The sequence below is a fragment of the Sarcophilus harrisii genome, chromosome 2 (genome assembly GCF_902635505.1).
Source record: "Sarcophilus harrisii chromosome 2, mSarHar1.11, whole genome shotgun sequence".
Taxonomy (NCBI): domain Eukaryota; kingdom Metazoa; phylum Chordata; class Mammalia; order Dasyuromorphia; family Dasyuridae; genus Sarcophilus; species Sarcophilus harrisii.
Genome location: NC_045427.1, coordinates 14,647,546 through 14,666,110, shown reverse-complemented (window position 1 = coordinate 14,666,110; position 18,565 = coordinate 14,647,546). Strand labels below are relative to the sequence as shown.

The 18,565-nt window shown below is 43.3% G+C and overlaps 1 protein-coding gene across 2 annotated transcripts in view; it reads right to left on the bottom strand.

Annotated features, from left to right (window-relative positions):
• ADRA1A (adrenoceptor alpha 1A) overlaps positions 1 to 18,170 on the bottom strand; it is a 130,449-nt gene extending 112,279 nt beyond the window's left edge. Inside the window, exons 1-2 of one of the 2 annotated variants that reach the window (XM_023495290.2) lie at positions 17,634 to 18,170; positions 13,677 to 15,401 (exon numbers count right to left, since the gene is read on the bottom strand). In XM_023495290.2, the coding sequence (XP_023351058.1) occupies positions 13,677 to 14,559 (883 nt within the window). In that variant the 5' untranslated portion in view covers positions 14,560 to 15,401; positions 17,634 to 18,170. The remainder of the gene's footprint in view (positions 1 to 13,676; positions 15,402 to 17,633) is intronic. The other variant, XM_003758700.3, reaches the window with a different exon arrangement.
• Positions 18,171 to 18,565: the final 395 nt, after the last annotated feature.

Here is an 18,565-nt window from a genome sequence, read left to right as displayed (position 1 = left end):
CTGTACACCATGATTATTGATTGACTGATTGATGAATAAGTCTTGGCTATTTTCAATTCAGTTTAATTGAAATTTATTGTCTTAACATTTCCAGGCAGTGTTAGATGTGAGGTGTTAGAAGATACAAAGAGAGTAAAATCAACCTTGTCCCATTGAAGTTTCCATTCTTTGAGAGGGAAATATTTATTATGCATTATTTTTATCATTAATTTTAAATTATTTTTCATTTTGCTTTATTTTAAATATTTTTTTATTTTTAATAAAATTAATGTTTTAATTTTTAAAATTTAATTTAATTTAAATAAGTTATTTAATCATTTTAATCTTTAATATATTATATTTATTATTTAACCCTACTACCCACTTGAGTTGCTGTCCATTTCCCCCCTTCTTTTTATTTCAGAACTTTGAGATATCTCATAGTTTCCACTTCTCCTTAACCCCTCCTTTCTTGAAGACCTGTGATCTGGTTTCTGTTCTCCTAAATCTAATAAAACTCTCCTTTTCTTTTAATTTTTTTTTTCATTGCTCTAATTTGCTTCTGCATTGCTCAGAATTCTTGCTGTATCTCTCTCCTCCATCTCTCATAAACGAGATTTTAAAAATGGGAACAAGAGAAAAAAAAGTCAGCAAAACTGATATAATTTGGAAAGCTCCATTCCTCTGGACTTCCCATTTTCTGTAAAGGAGGAAGGGGAGAAATTTCCTTATTTCTCGTCTTTGCCCTCAAACTCACTCTTTATAATTTTACCACATTCAGTCTTTAAATTCTTTTTAGTTACTATTATTTCAATTTCACTGTCATAGTCACTGAGTATATTGTTTTTTAGTTTGTATCAGTTCATTTAAGTTTTTCCAGGCTTCTTTGTATTCATTACATTTGCTGCTTCTTAAGCACAGTAATATTATGCTTAATTGACATAGCCATTCTCTAATCAATGTACATCTGTGTTGTTTCCAGTTGTTTTATATCACAAAAAAAGAGGCAAATAAGGTGAATATTTTGGCTAGCTGGGTGTTGCAGTGGATAGAACATCAGATTTAGAGTATGGAAAACCTGAATTCAAAACTAGACTCAGACCCTTGTTAGCTGTGTGAACCTGAAGTTAATACTGTTTGCCTCAGTTTTCTCATTTGTAAAATGAACTGGAGAAAGGCATGGCAAACCATTCTGATTATCTTTGCCAAGAAAACCCCAAATGGAGTCACAAGGAAGCAAATATGAATGTCGTAACTGAACAACAAAAACTGCATTTAAAAAAATATTTATTTTATTATGCTGAGGCAATTGGGGTTGAGCGACTTGCCCAGGATCACACAGCTAGGAAATGTTAAGTGTCTGAGGTCAAATTTGAACTCAAGTCCTCTTGATTTCAGGGCTGGTGCTCTATCCACTGCACTACCTAACTGCCCTTAAAAAAAAAAAAACAAAAAAACACTTTTTTTTTTTGTATATTTTTTTTTGAGTAGGGACAACGAGGTGAAATAGATGGAATACTAAGCCTGGAGTAAGGAAGACTCATCTTCCAGAGCTCAAATATGGTCTCAGACACTTATTAGCTGTGTGAACCTGGGCAAATCATTTCACCCTGTTCGCCTCAGTTTCCTTAGCTTTAAAATGAACTAGAGAAGGAAATGTAAACCATTTCAATATCTTTGGCAAGAAAACCCCAAATGGGATCATGCAAAATCTGATATTACTGAAACGATGCAACAATAGCAATAACAAAACTTTTGTAATTGAATCTCTACGAGGATTTGTTTTATTGCTTTGGTAGAGAGACTTCCAAATACTTGTGCATGTGTAGTTATCTTAATGGGATTTCCCTTTCTATTGTTGCTTCTTGACTTTGGTTATTATGCAGAAATAATATTGATTTTGTAGGTTAATTTTCTAGCTTTCAACTTTGCTGAGGGTATTAATTGTACCAATTGTTTCTTTAGTGCTTCTCCAGCATTTTCTAATTAAGCCATCATTTCATCATCATATAAAGATAGGTCCCTCTCCTCTTTGCCTGTATTTATGCTTTTAATTTCTTTCTTGTCTTAATTGCTGTTGCTAGCATTTCTGGAACTATATTAAATCATGGTGAGAAAAGGGGCAGCATGTACAAACAAAATCTTCCTTCTCCAAAGAGGTTTTTTTTCCTGATTTACTTCCCTCCCTCCCTCCAGTGCTTTCCACCTGTAATTCATTTAGACAGCCCATAACTTGTATGAACATAATTATTGGAATATAGTCTGGATCATTAGAATATCACCTTTTTGAAAGCAGGGACCATGTTTTTCACCTACCTCCTTTCCCCCCCTCCCCATATTCCTGGAACTTATCACAGTACCTGGCACATAGTAGGCACTTCATAAATCTCTCTTTTTTGAGATGTTAAGTGACTAGGAAGGGTTACAGGGCCAGTATATGTTGAAGGTAAGATTGAATCCAGGCCTTCCTAGCATAGAAAGCAGCTCTCTGTTACTATGCCACATTATTTCTACTGCAAACAATAATAAAAGAAGGGAGAGCATTGAATGAAGAGTCAGAGAACCTGAATTGGAATGTCAATACTTAGTCCATTTACTGAGGGTAAATTATTTCAAGTTCTTTCAATTTTGTGAGCTTTGCCTCCTTCCTCCATGAAATGAAGTTGGTCCAGATATTTATAGAGACCGTTCTAGTTCAAAGTTATGATGCTACGAAGTCAGTTGGGTTTCTTGTCCTTAATTTCTTCTGTAAAATCTGTCTCTGTCTTTTTTTTTTTTGTCTCTACCTTTCTCTCTGTATCTCTGTCTCTTCACCTCTCTCTGTCTCTCTTTCTCTTTTTACTTCTTTATGGATTAATGAAAGTCATTAAAGAATTGTATGAAATGAAAAAGAAATAGGATATTCCTAAAGTGAGAGATAAGCAATTAACAGGAGGACTTCACTTGTTCCCTGGTGAGCCTAGGAGGAGGAACTGTATTGGTGATTTACTGAAGAAAGGCAGAGGTATTAAACTGGAGACCATAAAACTCCTGAGTAGGTCCAGAACTACATTAAAATGTAATTAGAATTAACTATGAATGACTCAGCTCTTCTCCCTGACACAATGATCCAAGACCAGTACAAAGGACTCAAGAAAGAAAATGCTATCTATAACCAGATAAAGAACTGCTGGACTCTAAATGCAGATTTCAGGATATCTTTTTCATTTACTTTTTTCTTTTCTTGAATTTCTTTTAATTTGTTTCTTCTTTCACAACTATGAATAATATGGACATAGGTTTTGAATGATAGTACATGTATAACCTATATCAATTTGCCTCCTATTTTTGGAAGAGAGGAAGGGAAGGAGAAAAATTTGGAATTTAAAATCTTGTGAAAATAAATGTAAAAGGGCATCTAGGTGGTGCAGCTCTGAAGTCAGGAGGAACCGAGTTCAAATCTGATCTCAGACACTTAACACTTCCTAGCTGTGTGATTCTGGGCAAGTCACTTAATCCCAATTGTCTCAGGGGAGGAAAAAAAGCTAAAAATTGCCTGACATGTAATTGGGAAAAAAACAAAATAGCATTATAAATGGCAAAAACAAAGTACAATTAGGAGATGTTTGATAAGTCATCATGTGGCTAACAGGGATCCATTGGCATTTGAGTTTGACACAAATATAAAGAGCTCCCAGGTGAGTATACTTTATACTCCATCTATTGATTCAAGCAGTCACTGACTCTGCAATTTTAACTCTTTAACAGCTGCCTAGAGCATCAAAGCCACTCAACAATTATGCGCAGTCAGAATTTGAACACACATTTTCATGGTTCTCGGAGAGAAATTGAGGAAGTCCTCCAGCAGATTTAGTGAGTTGGCTCTCTGTGGTGAACTTATGGGAATATATGGACAAGAGGGGCACAAGGTATGCAGGAATGGATGGGTTGCAATCTAAGTCACTTCAGTAATTAGACAATACTTAGTGTAAACTAGTTTTTCTGAGAAGTCGTCAATAGGACCTCCTGCCAAATGGACAACTAAGCCAAATCAACAAGCATTTTATATTAAGCATGTGTCAGGCACAGAATTAAGTCTAAAAATAAAAATTTCTATTTTTAAGAAACATGCTATCTATTTAGATAAACATTAAAATAATTAGAAACATATATATAAATATATACATGTATGAGTATATATATTCATATATATGTATATACACATATACATATATATCTGAAATGGAGTGGCAGACAGTGGTCAGGATTTGAATAGAACAAATATGATTTGTATTAGCCTATTATTTAAATCCATATCCATGGAGTTAGGAAGACCTCGGTTTAAATCTCAAATTATAAAATTATTATTTATATCTGGAAGGGATTTAGCAGTTATCCAATCCAACAATGAGGAGTCATTTTGTAAGGAAAGAGAACAAGCATGTATATGACACTGTGTGCCAGGCTCTATCTAAAGTACTTTTTATAAATATTATCTCATAGAGTCTCACAACAACCCTTCGAGGTAGATGCTCTAGCTGAGGAAACCGAGGCGATCAGAAATTAAGTGACTTGCCAAGGATCACACAGTTGATATGTCTCTGAAGCTGACTTTAAACTCAGGTCTTTCTAAGCTTAGGTCCAGCACTCTATCCCCTGAACCACCAGCTTTCTAAATGAAGAAACTGAAAGGAGGAAAGAAAGATGGCTGGATTGAAACTCAGAGGATTAGATTTCAATTCCACCTCTGTCACTTACTTTGGCCTTATGAAAATAATTTCATTTTCTTCTATATATATTTTATAAATTTCTTCTATAATAATATAATTTCTTCTTTTAAATTGCAGTTTCCTTCTCTAAAAATGAGCGGGTTGGGCTAGATGGTTTCTCAAATCCCTTTTGGCTGTAGATCTGTGATCCTATAAATGTCGGTCAATATTTCTTTCTGTGTGTGTGTGTGTGTGTGTGTGTGTGTGTGTGTATGTATGTGTGGCAATTGGGTCACACAGCTAGGAAGTGGTAAATGTCCAAGGTTACACTCAATTCAGATCCGCTTGACTTCAGAACCAATGCTCTCTCCACTGTGTGGTCTAGCTACACCCGAGCATCAGTCCCAAAGAAATGGGAGGAAGGGGCTCCCAGAAAACAGACTGCTTCAGTACTTTGGGGGCCAATTTTACACAGGGAGGATGGGGGAGGGTAATTCAAAAGCATTTGAATCCAGCCTCAGGAAAGCCAGAACAGGATTGCCCATTCTTGGTATTCAAATCAGGGTATCTATTTCTCCCATCCATCTGAAACAATGGCAAGCAGGGGGCTGCAGGTATCAGGCCACGGGACCAGAGACCAGATCCTCAAGACACTTATAGTCCATTTTATATAATTTCTGCTGTCCCAAAGCTAGTTCTGGGATAGCAGAGATAGCCTCTTCCTTTTTTATTTTTATTTGCAGCATGACATAGGAGAATTAAGGCCAGAAGAGAGAAATTCAGACCAAGTGGGACACCTTTGAATTCTCTTAGTGTTGCTCTGCTGATTCCTTCTAGAAAGTCTCATCTGGGAAGGCCCTGAGACTCAAGCTTTAGCTGCCCCAAGAAATCAGCCCTCTCTGGAACCGTTCCCCAGAAACATCCAAGTGCACACTGGCAGCTTCCAAATCAATTTCTCCCTGTCTTTCAGTCTATCGCCCAAAGAATATAGTACCGGGGAAATGAGTGTGGACCACAACGTAGCATTTCCACTCTTTCTGTTATTGTTTGCTTACATTTCTGTTTTTCTTTCCAGGTTATTTTTACCTTCTTTCTAAATCCAATTTTTCTTGTGTAGCAAGACAACTGTATAAATATGTATATATATATATATATATATATATATTGTATTTAACCTATTTAACATGTACGGGACTACTTGCCATCCAGGGGAGGGGGTGGAGGGTAGGAGGGGAAAAGTTGGAACAGAAATTTTTGCAAAGGTCAGTGTTGAAAAATTACCCATGCATATGTTTTGTCAATAAAAAGCTATTAAAAAAAAAGAATATAGTACCAATGCTCCCAAAGGGCAAAGGAAGCCTGTGAAAAACAATGGGATTGCAGTTTGGGATGAGGGGGAAAGAGCTCAAAAATGATTCTCCTTATAAGGGTTCAAGTTCCTTGGTTCCCCTCTAAACCAGCAGGGTTCCGAACAACCCCAAATGTCCTGGCAATCAGCTCAATGCAGGCAGAACATGTAAAAACATCCTTATGTGAGACTCTTTCCCCAGCCCTTTTTGGGCATGGGCTGAGGCTCCACCAGCATTCCAGGAGGGTGACAACCAATGGAGATTTCTGTGAAGCCTCTTGGCTTTGCCTGTATCATGCAGACCACAGCTTTTTCTGCCATACTTTTGATAAAATCAGAATCGGGGAAATATCACAGCTGTGCGCTGTTACCCGAAAGGTCAGCCAGTCAGACAATCGCAGAATTTCAGATTCTTGGAAGAGTCTCTGGAGGGGGTGGGGGGGCAACCTATAACTGACCAGGAATTGGCTTGATAGGATCTGCGATAAATAGTCCAATTCGGGAACCCATTTGAAGACCTCCAGTGGGGCAAAATCCAAGACCTTCCAGGAAGTTCATTCCTGTGGAATAGCTCTAGAAAATTTTCCTGAAATCTAACCTCAATTAGCCTCTTTGCAACTTCAAACGATTGCTCCTGGAATCAAGAAGAATATATCTAATCTTTCTCCAACGTGAAAGCCTTTCAAATATTTCAAGGCAGTTATTCTTAGATTGTAATTTAATAGGGAGAGGAGAGACACAGTGTTTAGCACAGAACCTAGCACAAAGCAGGAACTTATTGTTTATCGAATGAATGAACAAAACACCAAATGTTGTCCTAGACTCTAGAGATTCAATATAAAAAAATAAAATAATTTCCAATTGTTGGATGATTGAATAAGCAAATGAATGGATGGATGGATGAGCTAATGAAAGAATGAATAAATGAGGTGCCTCTTTTGAATTGTGGTTACAACTAATATCGAAACATGAGCAGAAAACCATCTTCCTGACATTCTCTCAAATTGAAAAGTGTCAGAATTGAAGGGACCTCTGTATGTTGTATAACTCAAGTCTGAAAAATAATCATCTCACCAATATCTACAGCAAATGATTATCCACCCCTTTCTTCAGGGGAAACATCTCTTCCTCTTCCTAATCTTTGCATCTCACTCCAGTCTTACACATCTTTAGTTGTTATATTTCCCCTACCCCTCAACATCAAGTCTAAATTCGATTCTCTCCAAGGTTGTCCATTTGCTTCATGATTCTACCTTTTGGGGTCAAACAGAATGAGATTGATCCTTCTTCCGTGTGACAGTCCTTTAAATTCTTGAAATTAAGAGACTGGGGTTTATTTATTTATTTTTTGGAAAATGCTCAGGGTTAGTAATTTTTCCCTTTCTTAAGATAAATGAAGTTGTTTTAGTTATTTCTTTTTAGAAAACAAATACAAATTTTGTAGTCAAGATTGACATGGAATGATTGTCAAGCTAGAAGAAGACACCGGGATCAAAACAGAAATCAAGTATGGGGATGACGTTGTCCAAGATGGGCATTGTGGTTTATAACTTGGCTCTGATATCACTTCCAAAGGAAAAGTGAACTTTAGATATTTTAATGAGAAAGGTAATATTGCTGGGGGGGGAAGGGAGGAATGGAGAAGGAGAGAAGGTCTATTATCCACATTTTAAAGGTGAAACTGGAGCTCAGAGAACTAAAATAATTACCCCCTTCAAATAATTATTTTGGAAGTCAGGATGGTACCTGCTTCAGACACTAGCTGGGTGATCTTGGAGGCCTCAGTTTCCTTATCTGTTAAATAAGGGGTGCGATTGAAGCCAGTCTCTGAGATCCTTTCCAGCTCTAAACCTGAGGTGCCCATGCTGAACCAGTAAATCAGTGTCTGAAGTGAATTGGATTCCAAGAAGTACATGCTGATTGCATGTGTGTGTGTGTGTGTGTGTCTCTCTCTCTCTCTCTCTCTCTCTCTCTCTCTCTCTGTGTGTGTGTGTGTGTGTGTGTGTGTAGTTTAATCATTCAATAGAACATAAAAGTTCTGCTGTGTTTTCTACCAAATGGGACACAGGCAGCTTCAGCTTTCTCTATGATTATCACTTCCATTATCTTGACCTAAATATCTTTCTTTATTCTCCCAGGTGTTAGAATCCCATTCCTTTTCCTTCCAATTCCCTCACGATCTCAGCCCCCAACCTCACCCCTATTTAAACTTTGTCATTTTTGTCCAGCATATGACTCTCCGTTCGGTCAATCCCAATTTTCAACCTCACTCTCATCCACTCCCTGATCCAATCATTTGATAAAACTTGATCGATTCTACTTCAGCATCATTTTCAACATCTTATCTCCCTTCCCCTCACACAGACACCATTCTAGTTTGAGTCCTCATCAACTCTTTGCCTGGACTATTGCAATTGTCTCCTAATTGGTCTCCAGCTTCAAATCTCTTCTCACAATAATCTTCCCCTAGCTCAGCTAACAAGGTGATTTTCCTAAAGCACAGGTTGGACTGTGCCTCTCTTCTGCCCAATAAATTCAAGAAGCTCTCAATTACTTGCAAGCTCACATATAAAGGCATCTGTCTGACACTTATCCTTCCCAGTCTAGCTCCACTTAATGTTTCCCGTTTTATTACACATTATTCCTCTTCATGCACACTCTAGTTTAGTTAAAATGTTCTTCTCATTGTTCCTCATGAGGAGCCAGGCGGCAAAGTGGAGAGATCTCCCCGAGTTTATATCTGATCTCAATCACTTCCTAGCTGTATGACCCTGAGGAAATCACTTAACCTTGCTTGCCTCAGTTTCCTTATTTGTAAAAGAAGTTGAAGGAAATGGCAAAGCACCCCAAGTCTCTTTTCCAAGAAAACCCCAAATAGGATCCTGAAGAATTGGACATGACTGAAAATGAATGAATGATAAAAACTGTTTCAAGGTCAGCAGATGGTACATTCCAGAGATGGGAGGAGAGCTAATTAATTAGCTAACGATAATTAATTAGCTAACACTAATACTATTTGTCCTTCATATGTGGTACCTGATTGCATCTCTCCTTGTCTTTGCATTAGCTCTCCTCCCATCCTTAGAATGTACCCTCTGCTGACCTTGGATTTCTTATCTTCCTTCAAGGTGAAGGTCAAGAACCAGCTACTACAAGAAGCCTTTTTTTAATCCTTCTAGCTACCAGTGTTCTCCCTACCCCATTCAGTTAGTTGATCAATAAACATTTAGTTAAGCTCCTATTATGGGTAGACATCATCCGAAATGCTGGGAACATAAAGAAGAGTAAAAGACAATAATGTCCAAAGACTAATGGAAGGGATGGCATGTACAATGATGTATAAGAAAGCTATAGATGGGATTAATTTGAAATAATCAATAGAGGAAAGACATGGAAAGTAAGGGAGATTAAGAAAGGTTTCTTGTAGAAGGCAGACTTTTTTTTTGTTTGTTTTTGCTGAGGCAATTGGGGTTAAGTGACTTGCCCAGGATCACACAATTAGGGAGTGTTAAGTGTCTGAGGCCGGATTTGAACTCAGATCCTCCTGACTTCAGAGCTGGTGCACTGTCCACAGAAGGCAGATGTTTAGTTGGGATTTGAAGCCAGCCAGAGAAGCCAGGATATGGAGATGAGGAGTGAGAGCATTTTCCACATGGGAGTCAACCAGTATCTATGTTGCATGTGATATGTATACACACATGTGCCCAAATTCACTAATATATTTGTGAAAATGCACGTGCACACACACATATACATGAACATACATAAAACACATATGTTTCACATTCTCACACATATACATATGGTTATCCTCTAATCGAATGGAAACTCCTTGAAAGTAAGGACTTTTGTCATTATATAGAAGTGCCCAAGAACATTATACCTGCCACAAAATAAGTTTGTTGATTAAATGATTTGCTTGCATCTCCATCTCTACCATCTCCATCCTGATCTATCTCTATATCTTATCAATATCCTATCAATATCTTACCACTGGACTCAGATGACTCTGAAGGAGACAGTGAGGCTGTTGCCCTTGCACAACCCTCCCTCACTTAAACACAATTCATTTGCAAGTCGAGCCCTCACCCTCCTGATGTCATTTGTGGGACAAACAAGTGACTTGCCAACAGTCCTACAGTTAGTAAATGACAGAAGTGGAATTCCCATTCTGTTCTCTCCCCTGGACCTTAGTTATGACCTTTTGATTTCCCCGCCTCAAATTTCTCCTCTCTCCAATCCATCTTCCACTTTGCTTGCTAAAGTAATTCTCCAAAATACAGCTGTTACTCTACTACTCAACAAGCTTCAATGGTTCCCTTTTACCCCCAAGCTCAAATATTAATTGATTTATTCAAGCCCTTCAAAACCTGGTGCATTGCTACTTTTCCAAGCTGCTTATATTTTACTCACCTTGACACAATTCATCTACACTGGGCTGGCTCATCGGCTTACCATTTGTCCCTTTCTACTTGCTCCCAACCATCCCTAGAAGTTTCCTTTTAGCTCCTTCCCAGCTCCCTCAAGACAGCTTATTGCTGTGGTCTCCTCCTCTATTAGCAGCTGACTTCCTTAAAAACTATTTTTTTTTTAATTTTTTCTTATGTCTCTAGTGCTTAGCACAGTGCCTGGTATAGGTTAAGTGCTTAACAAATACTTGTTGTTTCCTGTCTGGCTGCCTAATTGACTCTAAGCTCTGTGCTCTCCTCATATCACTCCACACAGTAGAATGTTTTTCTGTGAATGCTTCCCTTTTCTTCTATCATGTGATATTCTCCACCTGGATTACTACAAAGGGACCATGAGTCACACTTTCAATGTGGTTCTGCCTATGTCCAGGAATGAGCATAAATATTAGTGGCCTGTAATTAGAGATGGAGAAGATCCATTATATTTGAGCTTGGGGGTAAAAGGGAACCACTGAAGCTTGTTGAGTAGTAGAGTAACAGAGCTGTGTTTTGGAGAATTACTTTAGTAGCCGAAGTAGAAGATGGATTGGAAAGAAGAGGAACTTAGGGAAGGGATATGTGTGTATGATCCTGGACCAGTAGCTTAACTTCCATCTGCCTGATTTTCTTTGAAAATGGGGAATAATCATTGCACTTTCCAGAATCATAAGGATAAAATGAAACAATATTTGTAAAGTGCTTTGTAAACTTTCAGCGCCATAAACATATTAGCTATCATGCCATCAATACTTTCTTATCGTCTATACCTCCCTTTTCTTTTACACGATTCTTTTTAGATATGTAAATAGGTATGTTTGAGAAAATAGGCTGGATGGTAAGTCCTTTCTCCTGTTGAAATAGATATCAAATATTCTTGAATAAGGACTCAGTGGTTGGCTACCATCAGATTACATTTGTCAGGCTAAACCCTGAATTAAACAAAGGAAGGCACTGAAGCTGAGAAATGAAGTGACCTGACTGAGTTTTGATAATATGCTTTAAATGTGGGTCTTTGGTCAAATCTGAGGCCAGATTTGAACTCGGGTCCTCCTGACTTCAGGGCTGGTGCACTACCCACAGAAGGTCATAGCTGGAAGGGGCACCCTGGGCTTTAATAGTAAGAAGGAATACGTAATTTCCAAAGTAAGGTACCACAGAATCATATAATTACATATGGAAAAGAAACAGACAATAATCTTAAAATTATTCCAAAAGACATAAGAGACCTTATGGCCAGATTCCTGAAATTGAAAGCATCTAGTCCTTAATGATGGTTTTAGAACCTAGAACTAAAATAGAACCCAGAATATCAGGTTTAGGAAGGGAAATTGTAGAAGTATTCTACATTAGGACACCTGTCCCAATTTACACTTGAAGAAATAAAATATTAGAGAGATGACCAGCTTTGACCGAGATCATAAAGATCTGTATCGACAGAGCCGATAAAACACTCTAGGTCCTCTGGCGTTCTCCAATATTCTTCTCCTATACTACACTCAAGTGCTTTCTCACATCACAACAAGCCACTCCCATGTTCTAAGTGTTGTACAGAAAAAACAAATCAAAAGTAGAGCTCCGATAAGTTCACGCAGTTGAAATATGACCCGAAAGTACTGGAGGCATTAACTTGAATCATTTCTCACGACCACTTTCCAAGTTACTTGTCTGAGTCTCTCTCAACAACCGGTGGGACTCTTTAGTATTTGAATTTGCAGACTAAAAATAACAAACCACCATTTTGGGATCTTGTTGAAAGGTTCCCTCCCTCCCCCCTTGCATTCATGAACTGCTTCAAATGGATCAGCTTGCTGATCTTAGCAACGATCTGATTACTTTTGACAAGAGTTAATTTAACATCTGCAGGAATTAGACTTGGAAACCACAGAACTCTTTTCACCCTGTTTCATCCACAACTTCCAGATAGAAAGAAATCAGCCATCCTGTCAGAGTCGGGATGTTAGTGATGCTTGTTTAAATACACACATTGTCACAGTGAAGAATGAAGTATTTACTCATCGGGGGAAATATTTATAGTGTTTTCTTTAACGCTTAAATAGGTTTGGGCTTCCAGTGATTTTTTCCTGTTAACAGTTCATTGTACTTACCTTTCATCTTGAATCCAGAAAATGAGTGCAGTTATGAAGCATAATCAGATTATTTTTCAACAGAATACTTGCTAATACAATCTTATCCTAGTAACAGGCAATTGTCCAGAGTAAGCTTGATGATTTCTCCCGATGCAAAATGAACACACACACACACACACACACACACACACAAGATTTAGCTGCAGTATCTGAAAAGACCTTTAACAGTCCTCCGCATAAATGCCTGTTGAAAGAAGGTCTGGGAGTGTTTAGGTTAAATATCCAGGAAGGCTAATAAAAGAACTTGCCATTCTTTTTTATTTTTAATGCAGATTAATCTACATTAAGTAGAGAAGGCTTTATGGTACTCTGAAAATGGCTTTCCTTTTTGCTGTATAAAATAGGATGGACTCAAGGACAAGGAAAACTCAGGTGACATTTCCAGAGAGCTCTGGAAGCATGGATGCTTTAAATATGGTCTTTGGTCATAGCTGTAAGAGACACCCTCACACATTCTCACACATGCAATTTCTAGATGAGAAAACCAAGGTCCAGGGAGACTCATGTGACTTGCCCAAGGTGGCAAATACTGGTAGAGATAGATTGAGAGGGATGATAGATTTTGGGGTGGAAGGGATCTGAAAACCTTTGAGCCCGACCACCTTCTTCCCAGATGGGGGAAAATGAAACCCAGAAAGGATGAAAGGATGTTCCAAGTGTAAACCAGCAGAAGTGGGATCGAAAGATCAGAGGCTTAAAGCTGGGTGGGAGTTTAGGATCATCTAGCCTAATTAAACAAAGGAGTTTAAACAAATTAATTAAATTGAATTGAATTAAAATGAATGAAACAAAGTAGGTTACTGAAATGACTTGACCAATGGAATACAAATAATATGGGAGGAGAATCAGGATTCAAGCACATATCCTCTGGCTTCAAAGCTAATATCTAGTATTCAACTGCAGGTTCAATGGACTTTCTATTGACCATGCTGATTCTGTATCCCAGATTTTGATGATGGATTGAAATAGACAACGTAAGAGAGAAGGGAAAAACATCCCACTTAATTGGCGAGGTAGGAAGGACAAGTTTGTAAAGGGGTTTTGTGTCTCCCTTCCAAAGACTTACCAATGGGCATCACTAAGAAGAAAGGAAGCCAGCAGAGAATGAAGCAGCCCACCACGATGCCCAGGGTCTTTGCGGCCTTCTTCTCCCTGGAAAACTTGAGAAGCCTCACGGAGAAGTGTGTCTTGTTCTTGGAGCTGGAGCCCGAGCTGCTGGCTGAGGGAGCGTTTTTACGATGGATTCTGAGAGTCACCTGTTCCGAGTCCGACTTGTCAGTCTTCAGGCCGTGTTTGAGGCCCTTGCTTTCCCTCCTGGCCACCACGTACACCCGACAGTACATCACCAGGATGATGGCCAAGGGGATGTAGAAGGAGCCCAGGGCTGAGAAGAGCACGTAGCCCGGCTCTTCGGTGATCTGGCAGATAGTCTCATCCTCCGGGGGCTGCTCTTTCCAGCCAAAGAGAGGTCCGATGGAGATGGTCAGGGACAGGGCCCAGACACACATCAGGGCCAAGAGACCTCTTTTCTGGGTGACGATGGTGGGGTAGCGCAGGGGGTAGCTGACCCCGATGTACCTGTCGATGGAGATGATGCACAGGCCCATGATGGAGGCAGTGCAGCACAGGACATCGACAGCGGCCCAGATGTTGCAGAAAATCCTGCCGAAAGCCCAGTAGCCCAGGATCTCCAAAATGGCCGAGAAGGGCAGCACCGTGGAGGTGAGGAGTAGGTCAGCCACGGCTAAGTTGACGATGTAGTAATGGGTGACAGATTGCAGGTGCCGGTGGCAGGCTACCGAGAGAATCACCAGGATGTTTCCCAGCACCCCGAAAAGGATGAGCCCTCCCAAGATCACACCCAGCAGAATGGCCTTGGAGATATTCACTGGCTCCTGGGCATGGGTGCAGTTGGAGCTGTCGGAGGCATTCTCAGGGAGAAACACCATGGTCCCCGGGACACCACCTGGCCCAAATCCCAGCTCTTCTTCTAGAGGGTCCCGAGAGAATCCCGAGAGGAATGGGATCCTTAGTCAGACGGATAGTGGATGGGAAGCTCGAGTCTCCTAGGAGTGCGTGGGCTCGGCTCGGCTGAGAACACCCACGACATGGGCTGTCAGAGGCAAACCAGACTGACGTCGGAAATCCACCCGAGGCGGAGGGAAGGAAAAAGCAGTTTGGGGAGACATGGTCAGAAGGCAGGATCCCCGCCTCTAGCCCCTCCACTCCAGGCCCCACCCAGCCGGAGCCCGGAGGACAGGGTCTAACTCGTCAGTCTCTGCACCCCCGAAGTCCCAGAGCCTTCTCTTCCGCAAGAAGTTCTCAGCGTGGGGAAGGCATTTCGAGATTGGGAAATGGGAAGAGTTTGGAGGGGGAGGGGATTGAACTCAGGAGATTCGTCGGGGTTTCGCTGCCTAACTCCCAAGGTTCCGGTTCTCGTCAAAGAAAACCTTGAAAACCAAATGAACACGATCTCCCTCCGCCCTCTCTCCCCCGCGGGCGTTAGTGGCTAGACCTTTCACGAATTCAAGGCCTCAGGCTCAAGGGCACCAGGTCAAGGTCAAGGGGTGTGGACAGTTCGATTCCGGCGAGTTCCTTCTTCCCGGGGACCGCAAGTCTCCCGGACTCATCTGGAGGGAAAAGGAGGTGAAGGATCAGCCCCTCCAATCCCCCGCCGCCCCTCCTAGGGCTCTGGCTTCAGGGCATGTCCCCGATCCCGGGACTGAAGGAACAAGAGGGAGATGGCCGCGGCGGCTCCGGGCCGGAGGGCTCCGCTCTGTTTGAAAGCCTCCTGGAAAAGAACAGAGAAAAAGGGAGGGGGAGAATGAATGAATGAATGCAGACTCCCGAGGCCGCCCCGTCCGCGTTCCGGGGGGCGTCACTATTCCTGGGGAGCCGGGCCCGCGACTTCTCCTCAGTGCAGAACCCCTGTTCTTTCCCTCCCGCCGGGGCGTGGGACACAATGCTAAGCTCGGGGATTGCACCCCCCCTTTCACCCCGCCCCCCCATTCCTGGATCCTCGGCACCGGCGTACGTGCTCACTGCCTGATTTTCCCCTGGTTCCGTCAGGAAGTCCAGATTAGCAGAGTCGAGTCAGGGGACCCCATAATATTGTTGAACTTGCCTGCCCACAGAAAGGGAAATGAACCCCGACAGCCTCTGAAAAGCGCTGCTCGTGAAGTCGCTGTCTCGGGAAGGGACGTTACAGAGATGCTGCCCCCTGATTTTCAGAGAGAGAAACCGAGGCCCATAGAGGGGAGGCGGGAGGGGAGGAGTTCAAGGTCACAGGGGACGAGCGAGGCTGCAGCTCTGGGCCTCCTGCGTCCAAGTTCAGCGCATTTTTCACCTCTCCACGAAGCCAGTCCAAGCTAAGGATGGATTCTGCCAACAGGTGCCCCAACATCCAGCTACTTAGGGAGGAAGAATTAGGGGTTGCCGTGACCCCCGCTAGGATGAGAGGAGGGTCCCACCTCCCAGGGGTACGCAGTCGGCGCCTGCGGAGGACCCACACCCTGCGAACCCGCCGGAGACCGAGCCCGAGCCGCAGCTGAGCAGCTGCCACGGCGCTTTCCTGGGCCTGGGCAGATGCGGGGTGCGGCGGAGCGGAGCGGGGGGCGCGGGGCCCTCTCCTTCTGGGTGACAGAGGAGTCTCCGCAGACGTAGCTCCAGCCCAGTATAACTGTCCACACCGGGTCTCCGATCCCGCAGGAGACAGGGACCCCAAGTCCCAGAGCCGACTCGTCCTAGCCTGCGCTGTGGCGCAACCGGACCGGGGGCGGGCCAAAGCACAAGGGAAAGCCGGCGGGAGCGGGATGGAGAGGCTCCTTCTAAAGCTGCCCGGCCCGGGGCGGGGCCGAACCCCCCCCCCCCCCCACTCGCCGGGAAACGCCGTCTCGGGGCTTCGAACCCCGCGAGGGAAGAAGCGCCCGGGCTCCTCTCGGAGACTTCCTCAAGGCTTGCTTCGGGTCCAGGTCCGGACTCGGGACTGACGTCCCACTGGGGGAAGGTAAAGAGTGATGGAGTGGGAGGGAAAGACCTGAGTTCCAATCCCGGCTCTGCTGTTTACTGTCTAAGTGATGGGCAAAAGCCTTCCACTCTCTGGCTCTCGAGTTTCCTATGTGTGCAAGGGGCCGTGTGAGCGGCTAGATTTCCGAGGCCTCTCCAGATTTAGATCGGGGATCCTGGGATCCACGTCCTCCTTGGTCATTTTTTTTTTCAAATCGTTCTCATTTGTATAAATAAATACAATTTGTTTGTTTTTTAATACTTGACATCTAGGAAATAACTTCAGGGAAAGTGTGTTGGGGGGAAAGAGGGAATTGTGTGTGTGTGTGTGTGTGTGTGCGTGTGTGTGTGTGAGAGAGAGAGAGAGAGAGAGAGAGAGAGAGAGAGAGAGAGAGAGAGAGACACAGAGATAGACACACAGAGACAGAGATACAGAGAGAGGATGTAGTGAGAGAAAGACAGAGAAGCAGATGGAGATACAAAGACAGAGTCGCAGACAGAAGCAGAGAAGATAGAGACATAGGGACACAGACAGAGATAAATAGATTCAGTGAGAGACAGAGAAAGAGATACATAGAGACAGAGCAAAATAGGCAGGCGGAGGCACCGAAATAGAGGCTCAGACAGAGGAAGAGAGGCAGAAAAGAGAAGGGAGGACAGAAACCATTCGGTGAATGCGCTGCGTCCCCCCTCAATGTAGAATCGGAGGAACTGGATTCGAATTCCCGCTCCTCTGGTTCAGTTAATATCTGTGACCTTGGGCAAGAGCCTCGTCCTCTCTGGGCCTCAGTTTCCCCCTCGGTGAGAGAAGGGGGTCGGATGCGATGGTGCCGTAGGATCTCTTAGCCCCAGGACGCTTTCCCTTCACCTGCCTGTCGGTGGCAGAGAGCCAGCCCTCTGCCGGCTGGCCTCCTCCCGGGGGTCCGGCTGGCCCAGGAATGGAGAACTCCTCGGCGTTCCCCGTCCCCGGAGCCCCCCACCCCCACCGGTACTCCCCGCCTCCCCCGTCCCGGCTCACCTAGTCTGCGGTCGCGGGGCGCAGCGGCGGACGCTCGGGGTGGGAGGCGGCCGGTCGGAGCGTCTTCCCGGGGGCCGGTCGTGGACCTGTCCAGCCGCCGCAGCCACCGCCTCCTCCTTCTGGCCGCCGGGAGAACCTGCTTCCCGTCCCCACGGAGCCGGCTCCCGGGAACCCGAGGGCTCAGCGGTCCGCTCCCGCCAGCTCCGGGCTCGGGATGGGCTCCCGCCGCGGGGGCAAAGGCAGGGCCAGAGCAAAGAGAAAAGCAAGCCGGGAAGAAGGCGAGGACCCCGTCCCAGAACTCCCCGAGGGCTGTGACACCGGGAGACCCGGCGGGGAGATCGCAGCCCAAAGCAGGCAGGAACTTTGCAGCTACCGCTGATGTAACAGGCGCTACCCTCAGCGAGTACCGTAATCTCCTGCCTTTACCGTATTACTCTGCGGCAAGCGGAATATTTCGCCCAGTCAGAGCTTCTGCGCAGGGACTTTCTCCTTTAGCTCGCCGTGTGCTGAGTACTGAAACAAAAAAAAAAAAAAAAAAAGACTTTCCTTTGGTCAAAAAAGGCAAAGAAATACATCTTGGGGAGTGGGGCGGATTCTTCTTCTTCTTCTTCTTTTTTTTAGACAGTTAAAGAGTAAAAAAAAAGAATAAGAACAAAAAAAGAAAATATCTCGGAATAGCCCTGAAATCTCTCTGAAGGGCCTCCAGATTCAGGTACTGCGTGTGTGCTGTGGGCAAAGCTATGCCAGGTAATGCCGGTCCTGGCGACCTGAGGAGCTGTACACATTGGATGATGTCCTGTTAAAACAGAGGGGAGCTGGGTTGGGAGCCAAAGCCTCGGTTCTGGGCTTCTATTGTTCGGAGATCTCTGTAGGCCACGTTTTAAAGATGAAATAAAATCAAGTGTCATTGAATAAATCCAGTGGATTGCACT